We start from the raw sequence: 12,366 nt of genomic DNA on the forward strand, positions 1-12,366 counted from the left end.
CTTGAGTTTTTAAACTTACTGAAAAGAAACTTCACTTGCATTTCCTATTAGGAGCATTTAATAAGTACTATGTTTGTCATTTGTTTATCCTGTAACACGTTCAAGCCATGGAAATATGCCATATGGAAATAAGCCTTAACATCCTTACACGGTAAGGCCAGGTACTTGATTTAGCAGCAGCCAGTGAATAATTATATAGAGTGAGTTGTTATGTAATTAAATGACTTGGCTACCTGCTTTCTCTTTCTGCTGCATGCAGGAGTTTTTCAGGTAGTTCCCAGTAACTGCTATAAAGTTTATATGAAGTTTGTTTTAAAGTGCAGCGTGACTGGTTCACAAGTGGTGTAGGTATGGAGAAGGTGGAATGGAGGTCCTGGGAACCCTGCTGGGCTTCAGGCCACCATTCATTCATTCATCAAAGCAGTTTTCTGGAAGCAGTAATGTTAATAGCTTCTACAGTTACATTTAGCAAGAATATAAGTATCTTTTTAATACATGTTGCTTTCAGTATGGTAGTTATTCTGGTATGGAGAGAGAGATGATCATGATCACCCTGCTTATCACTAAGGCCTGGTTGTAGTACACATTGTAATTTCAAGTGCAGCTCTGAACTTTGGCCAAAGGGTGCAAAAGACTATTTGGTAGAAGCACACACACAGAAAACTGTTATTCGTTAGTTGCTGAAAGGGTTTAAAATATCTGACATTTTACTGTGCTGCATTTTGCCACTTTGCTGCAGAGAAGTTCATTCTAGAACTGGGGGAAACAGACTTCTTGGACTTCAAATGATCATCTTTTGTAGTGTTCTAGAAATGTTAACTGAAATTTCTAAATGCATGTTGGACTCCAATTGCTTTTTAGTTTTAAAGAACTGTGATTGATAACAGCTTAATTTTCCTTTTTTAACCCAGCTGCTACTTCTCTGAGTAGTATCAATCTCCCTGGCAAAGCTTTTAAATATAGTTCACCAAATTAATTTCATCAGTTGAAAAAGTGTTGTATTGAAAAGTCTCTCCTATTAGGTTATGAAGGAAATACTCTAGACAGTCTTCTGCCTGAAAATGTCTTCCTGTACATTGTCTGAAGAGACCTCTGTCAAATGAAGATACTTTGTCATTTTAAAGGCAGAGTTCACTAAAGGCTTTTTTCCTACCTTGATGTTTCCTTGAAGACAGTGCTCTACATCCTTGCCAGATGGATCATCAGAAAAAAGTGCAAATCCTGACTGAGCTGGTTTCCTCATCCCAGTATCCTGATTCAGAGTGTTCAGAAATTCCTCCACTGTGGTAGAGGCATCAAACCCAACGACCTAAAAACCCAGGCAAAATGTATCATGTTATGAAATTTACACCCACCTCCCCACCTCTAGTACCTCTAGAATCACAGTGAGAATTTAAGACCCATTCCATCCTCTCTGAATAACTTACAGTCATTGGAAACTAAAATTTCCATAAAGGGTCTGCAAAAAAAATCAAGGTTTCCAAATGGGAAGTCAATTTAGTGGAGTATTCCTCCATCCAAAAAATGATTCCCCATCAGATTGTACCTTACTGCATTTTGTTCATGAAATCAGTCACTGTCAAAATGCTTCCAAATGTAATGATTTTGGGTACTGGTTTCTTTGCATCTGCTACACTTGAATTTCTACTACAGAATGTATGTGACAGAAAGCAGTCTGTTCCTCTTATCCAGTAGCCAGTGTCACTCCGGTCTTCAAAAAGCAGGCAAGAAGGGTAACTACAGGCCAGTCAGCCTCACCTTGCTGTGACAGAACAGTTTGGTTTGGGGGCCGTATCAAAGCATAGCAAGGAAGAGGGTGTTAGCAGGACTAATTAGCATGGATTCATCAAAGGGATATCATGCTTGACCAGTGTGATACTCTTTTAGAATGGCGTAACTGGATGGATAGGGGAGGGGAGGGCAGTGGGTGTTTATCTTGACTTTAGGAAGGCTTTTGACAGTCTTCCACAGCATTCTCATGGCCAAGCTTCAGAAGAGAGAACTGGGTCTGTTTAGCCTGGAGGAGACTGAGCAGGGAGATCCCGTTAATGCTTATAAGTATCTCAAGGGCAAGTGTCAGGAGGGTGGAGCCTCACTCTTCTCAGTGGTGTCCAGTGACAGCACCAGGGATGTGGATGCAAAGTACAAAGCAAAAGGTTTGGTGTAAACCTGAGGAAAAAATTCCTTGCTTTGAAGGCACAAAGCACTGGAATAGGCTGCCCAGGGAAGTAGTGGGGTCTCTGTCTCTAAAGGCATTTAAACCCCACATGGATGTGTTCTGGAGTTATTTACTCTACCGGATTCTCCTCTAGCAGAGAGGTTGGACTAGATGACCTACAGAGGTCCCTTCCAGCTTCTACCTTTGTGAAGCTGTGATCTGAGTGTTTTGTGACAAACACTACTTGAAAATGAAAAACAGTGGTTGCCTACAGTTTTCTATATGGTGGTGAAACAAATGAGATTGAGTGTTTTTCATCATGTGCAAATTCACAGGGGTATTAGGTCTACACTGGCAGATCTGAAATGTTGCTCTGTCAGTACTACATGGGTCAGTACTATATAAAGGTTTCTAAGGTGTTCAAGGCCAGGTTGGATTAAGGCCTTGAGTGACCTGTTCCAGTCAGAGGTGTCCCTGCCTATGGCAGGGGGTTGTAACTGGATGACCTTTGAGGTCCCTTCCAACATAAACCATTCTATGATTCTAAGTTTTGTTTTCCTAAATCTGAATTTTTGTCTGTTACTACTAGTATTAATATATTTTAGCAAGAGATGGCAAATGATTTTTACACAGATGGTCACTTAAATCTCATTTGAGGATGTTTTCCTGTATTTGACATGTTGAAGGAGTTTTATTATTGGTAAAGAAATACCTCCAAAATGGATCTTGGACTTCTTTTTCTGGCCTCTCAGTTGTTTGCATTAAAAAAATAGCCTGCTGAATCTAGGTTCAGAGATGAATGTAACAATTCTCAATACCATTATAACTGCTCACTTACTGATCCCACTGAAGTAATTGATGTACTTAATTACAATTTACCCTTAACTACGAATAACCCTTGGGAGTACTAATTTTTGAGCAATAAATAACTAATGATCAGTTACTTCTTTTCTTCTTCAAACTTCAATTTGGGAACTTTTTAAGGTGATTTAAATGTATTTTGTTTTTTTTTTCTATTTTACTGGTTTGGCAGGAAGCAAATAAAAAACTTAGAGGGGAAAAAAAACAGTTATTCTGTGACTTGAAATCAAAAGTTGATTCAATATAAATTTGATTTCATATAAAAACTTGCTTTTTGTCTAGGAATGCTATGAATTGTTAAACTCTTTTCAGTCAGCTTTCATAGTTAGAGCCAGGATGTGAAACCATATGCATGGAAGCCCATGAAAAGTTTCCTACAGGCTTTGACTGATGAAATCCCCAAAGAGTTAAGAATGAAGCTGTGTTTGTTCTGTAATAAATACAGTTAATCCTTCATAGCTGATAGTGGGAATTACAGCTGTGCTTCTAGGCCTTCAAAAACTTCACTGAAATATTTAACTTTCAAGATGTCTAATGAAAGGCAATAGAATTGAATACTTTTACATTTCTTCAGTCTGATTCATTCACCTGGTGGCCAGGTTAAATAAGAAATCTAGCTTTACTGTTTCTCACTCAGAAGTGGTTTCAATTGTTTTTATTTCTTGTTGAGATTTTTCTCCTTGCTGATCAAATTAGAATACAAGTACCACGTGCCTGCCACGGCTGTCACTAACGTGGGATGAAACTTGAACCACGTCTACCTGTGATGGTTTGGGAGTTACCCACCCCCCCCACACAATGAAATCACCCAGACTAGACTCAGCCGGATGGAAGTCGAGGAATGAAGCTTTATATTCACAGCTTAGCACAACATACAAGCAGATATGTACAATATATTACAAATATATACAGAAATACACAATTTAAAGGTAATACAGAAACACAGCAGCCCTCCCAGAAATCAGAGTCCCCAGGAGGGACTCCCAGCCACCCTTCCACCTTCTTTCCACCCCTCTACCTTATACCAGAGCCTGCCTTATGTGCAAAGATGAGCTGCGAGGATTGGCAAGGGGAGTTAGAAGCAGAATGGTTAGTTGGGTTACACAGCAGAAGCCCAGAGCGCAGGGAGAAAACACAGACACCAACTCTGACAGATAGATACTTTCTGTCTTATCTATGTTTGTGTCTTTGTTCTTATACATCTCAGCAAGCCTATGAATGAAGTAGACGTCACCATTGTTTCCATTTTACAGCCTATAATTTCTCTCATTAAAACACTCCATTTAGCCTCAAACTGGCACACTGCCTTAAAAGTTTCAAGTTGTGTTTCTGCTGTACCACCTCATGTACATGCTAACAGCAAGGAGCTGCGAGAGCTCTGATCTTGGGGTCTGCTGGCATTACCTGATACATGCCGTTCATGAAATGAACTGGAATACTAAAGGGCAGCGAATGGTGGTAGGGGTTTCTTAGAAGAGTAGAAAGGATTTCCATCCTGGAAGGCCTGGCTTCTCGGTCTCCATTCTGCTGGGTACGCTCTACACATCGCTGACAATACATTGCATATTTCCCAAATTCAGTCCTGTGACAAAAAGAACAGTGGAACAGGCTGCTCAGGGATGTGGCGGCATCAGCATCCCTGGAGGCGGTCAAAAGACGTGTAGATGTGCTTAAAGGTTGTTTAGATGTGGTACCTGAAGATATGGTTTAAGAGTGAACTTTACAGAGTAGGGATATTGATTGGACTTGATGATCCAGAGGGTCTTTTCCAACTGGAATGTTTCTGTGATTCTGTGACTAGTTGACTAGCTGGGTAATAATATTCAGGCATACCTGGAATCTGCATTCTTCTTTAAATGAACTTTAAGAAGCCAAAGGAATGGGTGCTGGGGCAGAAAGAGTCCAATGCAGAGAGCCAAGAGCTGCAAGCCCTGAACAAAAGAAAGACATTCACTGTTTAAAACATCTCACAAGTAAAACCTTCTGCTGTTGCTGCTGGCCAGCAGTGCAGCTTACTGTGCCAAGATGAGTAACAGACAGCTGTAAATAGAAATTACAAAAACAAAACACAGAGAAAAAGCTGAGCAAATAAGCATGTCACTTCACTAGATGGCCAAAACTCTCATTTCTCACGTACAGCAAGCTTCTTTCGCAGCTGGAAATGGGAAGGCAGATTGGTTTGCGTTAAAAAAACAGCCCAGGGGCTGCAAGACTAAGAACTATGGATAAGCCCGTGCAATTTTAATTCAGCTCCCCTGTTGCATATATTATGTAAGCAACCCATATGATATTTTTCTCCTACTAAGTATATAGTAACTATTGAAAAAAACAGTTATTCAATGTTTTGGTATCTTTTCATTGCTGGGTATGTATCCACGGTTTCACTTAATACAAACTGCTCTCATGGACTCTGGATATGCACTCACTAACACTGGAATAACTTTTCTCACAATTGTATCAGTGTGCCATACTAAAATCAGAACATGGGATTTCTCTATCTTGATTTGTCTGACCTGCCTAGTATTAAAAAGAAGTTGGATGGCACAAGCACAGATATGCCCTTTAATCAAACACCTGTACTTTGATGAAGGATAGCATCAGCTCTGTTTCAGGAAGACACTACAGTAGAAGCAAATAGAGGATACTACAGCATGAATTTAGAACTTAAAGAAATTAAGTTGAGGCTGTAAAAGTTTTACTGAACGTGTTAACTCTTAAAAATTGTGCCAGTGGATGATGAGCCCAGCCATATGTGGCTTACAGTGCATATGAACTGACATGCACATGTTAAGTCTATGTTACGAGCTCTGTCAGTGTTTTAGCAATGCACACATGCTGGCCATATCCCAGATGCATGCTGTTTCTAGGCAACAGGTATGTCTGCTAGTCGTCTTCTACTTTGGGGCAAAAGGAAATATGTCTATTACAAAAGCCTAAGTATGATAATTTCCTTTCTCATTTTCCACCTCCTAGTCCTGTAGCTGTTTCTCCATCATAAGCATTACTGTTCTAGGTCTGTTGATTCTGAACTAAGTACTGGCTTTCAATTTCAGTTCATTTAGTAGTTACATATCTGCATGCCAGTAAACAGCTGGCAGTGGACAAACTGAAAACTGTGAAGTATGTGTTTATAATCTGGCATGCAGGGTGCATGCAGAACAGTGTGACATGAAAGAGTGATATTGATCAGAAACCCTGAGTGTATGAGAGGTTCCACAACATGGCACTATAGCTTTTCTTCACATTCCTCATATAGAGACCTCTGCCATGTGGTTTAGCAGCTTCATTTCAGGAAGACACAGCAGTACTAACATTTTAATTCAGGTTTTTATCTGATGTTAAGTAAGCACGTGCTACAGAAGAGAAGAGCCCTTTTCCAAATGTAAACAGTCTGTACAGTTCCTCCATTGCTGTTGAAATAGAATTAGCTAAATAAAGACTAGGTTACCATACTAAGTTACCTGTATAGGTCCTGCCTGGTTTTGTGGGTGTCGCCGTCTTGTCTGCTTAATAAGCTGACAACAGATCTCATTTTGAAGTTCAGGATGTGTGAGGCAGATCTGCAAAGCACTCTGGGCCAAAGATACATGGTAATCAATGGCAGGAGAGTCAACTGCAGCATTTATAAACAACTGGCAGGTCTAGGGACAAAAATGACAAAGCAAGTGAGTTTACAGACAAAAGGCTCCAACAAATCACAGACATTCTGTACAACCAAAGCATGCTACAATTCAAGTCATGGTTAGTCATTTACCAGTACGAGGGGTAATGAGTACAAGTCAGTCCTGGGGAGACTCCAACTGAAATCCAGAAGAAAATGTTTCATGCTGAGAAGTTACACTTTGGAATAATCTCCCAAGAGAAGTAATGGATTCCTTTACATTGGACAGCTTTAAAACTCAGCTTGAGAGGACATCTCATGTAAGCTAGAGGACATCTCATTTAAGCTACACAACATCTCATCTAAACTACACTACATGACTTTAATATGTAAAGTGTACAGTTATAAATGGCTGCCAGTATAAAATGCTTGCGCAAAGAGTAAGCACAACATAGCAGAACATACACAGATACAAAAACTCTAATTCAAAGACATTTGGGGTTTGTCTTGGCTTTCACTAGTAATTTTACTATCACTCATTGTATTTACTCTATGTAGTAATTTATGAATTGCAAGGAATAAAAGCAAAATACAATAAATATATGTAGATGCCAAATCTTTTTCTAGTCTATCTGAAAATATGTGAATGCACAGGACTAATTCTTGTCCACAATGGAATCACTGAAACATGTTCTGAACTGCTTCTAAATTAATTCCCTACCTGAGACAGTGCTGGTTTGAGGCTAATTCTAGTTAGGCTCAAACTACCACAATTTCTAATCCACCTAACCCCTTTTTCCTCTAACCTCCTTGTCATCTTTTTTTTGACATCTCACCTCAGACCTCCACATTTATTGCATGAGATATATGTGGGTTGATCTGGTTATTTCTGAAGGGAGGGAAAGAGGGAGGGGGAAGGGGGTTTGGGTCAGGAGACCTCCTGGGCACTTTGATTGTTTCTGGGAGGGGTACTGTGTTTCTGTGTTACTTTTAATTTGTATATAATGGCATGTATTTGTGTATATATGTCTGTATACTGTGCTAGGCTGTAAATATAGCTTCATTCTTTATTTCTAGCTCAGTTGAGTCTAGTCTGGGTGATTTCATGAGAGTGGGGGAGCAGGTAATACCCCAACCATCACAATGACTTTTAAAATGATTTATTCAAAGTTTCAGTAAAGCTCATACAAGTAATCTCCTATTTATTTATTTTAGACAAATGTTTGTGATTTTAATTTGGTCTGAAATATATTTCAGAAAGTGATTTCACATAGATACAAATTTATTTTTATCAAAGAAGTAAACTCCCTTTTAAAAGTTCAGGCTGCAGGACTGCAGAAAACAAGAGGGATGTACTTCTTTAAAGTGCTTTACATGGTTCAGAGAAACAAGCCAAAAAATTTGCCTACAGGTTTCTATGACTCAACACATGATGCTTGTCTTGAATTCTTTTCTAGAGCTGAACCATTATGGCAGAATTCTCCAGACAGCTGATACTTCAGGGAATATGTTCATTAGACCTGCATAAGCTCTGCAGAGAAAGTTAATTTCTCCAAGCTCTTGATTCCCAGTGAACCAAAAAAGAAAGGCCAAGATAGAGTGTCTCACCAGCATACAAAAAAATCTCAAGAAACCAGCTGCAGCACAGAAGTTATGAACCATTAGGTGTCCTCAACCATAAAGCCTAATTGACCTTTTAAGAACAGTCATTTCATGTCAAGACTTTCTTTGCATTCAAAAGATCTGCAGAATGTCTGCCTTCTATCTTAACTCCAAATAATGTATGGTTTGCTTCAGCTTTCTTTGGTTTTTCTTCTCATTTTTAGAATATCTTCTAGCTGATTTAAAGATACCTACAACAGAACATTTGCTCAGTATTTCTCCTTCCTAAAAGCTAATTCAAAAAATAGTATTTCAGATACAGTTCTCTGAATAGAGAGAACCACCCATACTGTTAGGTTCTCTGGAGCTCACAATGGCTGTGGACTTTTCTGCTAAGTTGCACTTCTTCAATAACGTCAGCAGAAGGGACAGAAGTTGAGGACTAAACTGCTCTCTTGCAACTAAAAGTAGTAGCTTTCCATCAGAAGTGACAGTCTTTGGTGAGGTAATACAGGGACATTCTGGTACTATCCATTAAAAGATAAGATTAAACTTCTGTTTGCTTTCTTCTTATCTACTGAACATCTCTAGTAAGCCAACTAATGGGCATTATTTGGTTAGGAGTTAAAATAGTAAGTCGGTTTGTGGGAATGCAAAGTGAAGAAGGATGTGGGAAGGGAGTGAAGAAGGATAACAGGCGGATGCTGACCTTGGTTCCCACCAGCTGCTGGCTACCTTAGCTCAGAAAGGACAGATAATGGACACCTCATTAATGAGGAAAACAAGGCATGGTTTATGCTGATGGAGTGGGTTGTCCTTGACTAATTATGCTAATGTGTAGGCACGTGCCTTGTGCCCTGAGGGTATTTATTGAGAGCAAAATGGTCAATAAAGGTCTCTGGCATAATTCACATTGCATTGTCTGGAGGCCATGTGGCTTTGCCTTTGATCGCACTGATCTGTGAGGGCCTCGACCACGTTTCCCGCAGCAAGCTAATCAGGGTTCTGCAACACCTGAGCTAAAACAGGCATCTACTATGGTTTTACCTTAAATAATTTAATTGCTTCAGTTTGCAATGCTTCTGATGGCAGCGTTGTAAGTGGAGCAGTAATTCCTTCTTTGCTGTGGCAAAGGGTAGGATGCCTCCAAATCTGAGAAGCTAGACAGGTAAAATATATAGGTTTTGCAATTAATTCAGTTCATGAGTACATTCAGTAAGTACATATTAGATCGGTATGTTGAAAAAAGCAAGCTTACTGGTATCACCTTCCATATTCAGTAATTTGCAAATAAGTTTTTCAAACTCAGATCCAACATTTACACTGGCACTTCCAGCTGCAACCGTCAGATGATAAAGCCATGTGTCCTGAGGTAGAGAAACACAGCAGCTCACTCATTCCATGTTCAAAAGAGCTGCTTCTTCAGGATTTTGCTCTGTTTGAAACACTGCCATGCACTCCTATAGAAGCCCAATCAAGTCTGCCTTCAAATACATCTGTCTTCATGGTCTCTATGTTACAAATATTATGTAAGGAAGATTGTACAGGACTCTATTCATAAGTTTTTGCCCTCAGAAATCATGGGAAATTATCAGGACATTCATGCTTTGCTCTTCAGAAAGCTAACCTAACAGCCTTTTTAGCAGTACCAGATCCTGCTAACCCAGGAATACGACCAGAAAGCAAAATGAGGTGTACAAGACTTACTTCAGAAAAACAAAGCAATAAAAATTCTTCCACCCATGCCTTTCATAAATCCTTCACTTCAGTAGAACAGTCTTCCCTACTGCTAATCTTATCAGTGAAAATGGGTAATATTATCCCAGAACCTCTCAGAAGTTCTGCTACAGACAGGTCTGTCTACAATGTAAAGTCAGCAAGTTTCTCCAACTGCAGCAGTCGATATCCTGCACCATCCCCTGATGTGCAGGCAAGCTTGCTTATTTTCATCTCTTTCTAAAAGGACTATTTGTAGACAAGCTCTGATCAATGTTAATGAAGCAGGACCTTCTCCTTGCTAAATATACCAAAGTACCAGTCAGATGATTTGTAGGTCCCCCTTCTCCTCTTTAAGAAATACAACAGCACCATACTCATAGTTACTGAAACTCAGTTAAAAAAGCGTTTTTATTACCTTCTCATGTTTGGATCCTATAAGAAGATAAGTGGGTCCTTGATCTTTGGGGTGGATAACAACAGTGTAATGTGTTGATAATAAACTGCGACCACTAGCCTCATAATCTTCATCAGAATCACATGATCTATCAACTTCTTCAACCTTAGCTTCACAAAGCTTAATTTGACCAAGAGGAAACTAGAAGTAAATATGGGAAGTGGTGAGTGAGCAAGTATATGCTTCAGTGCACACTGATCTTGTATTTCTTATTCTACAAAGAGAAAGAAAAACATAAAGTCAGATCAATAGCCATTTATAGTTATTAATTTTCAGTTTGGCCAAGGAAGATAGATAACTCAGTTGTGGCACAGCAGAAGAATGGTAGGTGACAAATTCTGAAAGTAAGACTTTAAAAAATTACTTTTCAAACCTGATTCTGTATCTAGTTACTGCAAGAAATGTCTGTTAGGGTGAGAAAAGTAGTCATTCTTCAGTTTCCAGACCTGGTTACAAGCAAAAAGCCAGATAAGAGTTCTGGGGTGCCAGTGGATCCAAAGCCTCTACTTCCATGTTGTAGATTAGAAGCTCTGGGAACTGCTGAGACAAAAGGAACTAACTGCTCAACCTCTGACCTTTCTGGAATACACACAAGACGGTAAGGTGTCCATACCACAATAGAAATGATTCCCTGAAAGGCAGCGTCAATAACCCCTAGTAAAACCAAAACCCCTAGTCAAGATGTTGAAGATCTCCCCAGTAATAATGCACCTAACCCATGGACCAGGAGCCCATACAGATCTGTCAGGATGCACTGGACCCGCGGGTCAGCTAACGTGGTTTCGACTGCTGCTGCCACATCCACCCCTGCGCTGCCTGTGCTGGCGGCGGCAATGCTATCCAGGCAGCCTGCCTTTGAGAGATGCTGTTTTGTGTCATCGCACTGCCCCTCCCTGAGCTCCACAGCCAGTTTCCCAGCGGTTTCCTGTCCTATGTAAACTTAGATCGACACTCAGCTACTTTATGGCCGACCTTTAGGCAGCGATTACAGGTCCTGATAAGGGGATTAGCTATACCTTTAGCCGCTTTGTAGGGCTTTGGTTTCCTGCCCTACACTGAGCCTTAGTATGCCGAAGCTTTCCACAGCCATAGGATTTCAGAGCTCAGTCTCCTCTACCTAGCTCAATGAGTGGCTTTACTGCTGCTGCAAATGCTTCGGCCACGAAATCAGCGTGTTCCTCAGCTGTACCCACTCTAGCACAAGCCTCCATCACATCAACCAAAGATGCGCTATTGGGTAAACCTTGCAATATCCGCAGGGTTGGCGTTTTCTACTGCTAACGAGAGAAGTATAGCTTCCCCAGCCACACTGACCATCTGTGATCTCTCTAGTACTCCACACAATCAGGCTAAAAATGATATATAGGTTTAATTTGCCTCCGGCTTCACATCAGTAAATGGCAGGATGATTTTCCCGTCCTCTGGTAAAGCTCTCAGAGCCTTCTTAGCAAGGTTCATCGATTGATGCAAAATGGGTGCCTGTAATCTAGCTTGTCTCTGCACATCTGCAAATGTGAGCATGTCAAAAGTAGCAGTTTTTAAATGGTCTTCATCCCCCCCCCGTCTAGATTTTGAGCTAGTGTAGCTAAAACAGAATCATACCAACACGGATGCCAAAGAACCTGTTGCACTGGTGTTAAAGTCATTTGCATCGTTGCACGAGAATCAGATGGAGTCGTTAGGTTAGCAGCAAATACATCATCAATAAATGCCTGCGTGTATAGTGATTGCAACCCAAACTGTAATACTGACTTCTGACTTCCCTAACCAATTCCCAGGAGAAGGGAATCCAGTAATTAGGTTTTTTCTTTCTATTGTTTCCCGCACCCCCCCACCATTACAGGGGAAGCAGATGACACGGTGTTGGTAAAACAACACCTTCATTTAACACATCTTTAATAACACCTTGCTACCTCTGACAGGATTCCCACCACCCCCATTCTGCCCATGTTTTCCAGAATATTGCTGTTG

General features: G+C 40.3%; 1 protein-coding gene across 4 annotated transcripts in view; it reads right to left on the reverse strand.

The window, feature by feature from the left end:
• PLEKHH2 (pleckstrin homology, MyTH4 and FERM domain containing H2) overlaps nt 1-12,366 on the reverse strand; it is a 57,086-nt gene that overhangs the window by 11,192 nt on the left and 33,528 nt on the right. For 3 of the 4 annotated variants that reach the window (XM_064158405.1, XM_064158406.1, XM_064158407.1), the window contains 7 exons: nt 10,357-10,536; nt 9,481-9,589; nt 9,270-9,382; nt 6,481-6,660; nt 4,853-4,950; nt 4,424-4,601; nt 1,154-1,309 (listed from right to left, as the gene is read on the reverse strand). In XM_064158405.1, the coding sequence (XP_064014475.1) occupies nt 1,154-1,309; nt 4,424-4,601; nt 4,853-4,950; nt 6,481-6,660; nt 9,270-9,382; nt 9,481-9,589; nt 10,357-10,536 (1,014 nt within the window). The remainder of the gene's footprint in view (nt 1-1,153; nt 1,310-4,423; nt 4,602-4,852; nt 4,951-6,480; nt 6,661-9,269; nt 9,383-9,480; nt 9,590-10,356; nt 10,537-12,366) is intronic. The other variant, XM_064158404.1, reaches the window with a different exon arrangement.

Source organism: Pogoniulus pusillus, chromosome 18 (genome assembly GCF_015220805.1).
Source record: "Pogoniulus pusillus isolate bPogPus1 chromosome 18, bPogPus1.pri, whole genome shotgun sequence".
Classification (NCBI taxonomy): Eukaryota; Metazoa; Chordata; class Aves; order Piciformes; family Lybiidae; genus Pogoniulus; species Pogoniulus pusillus.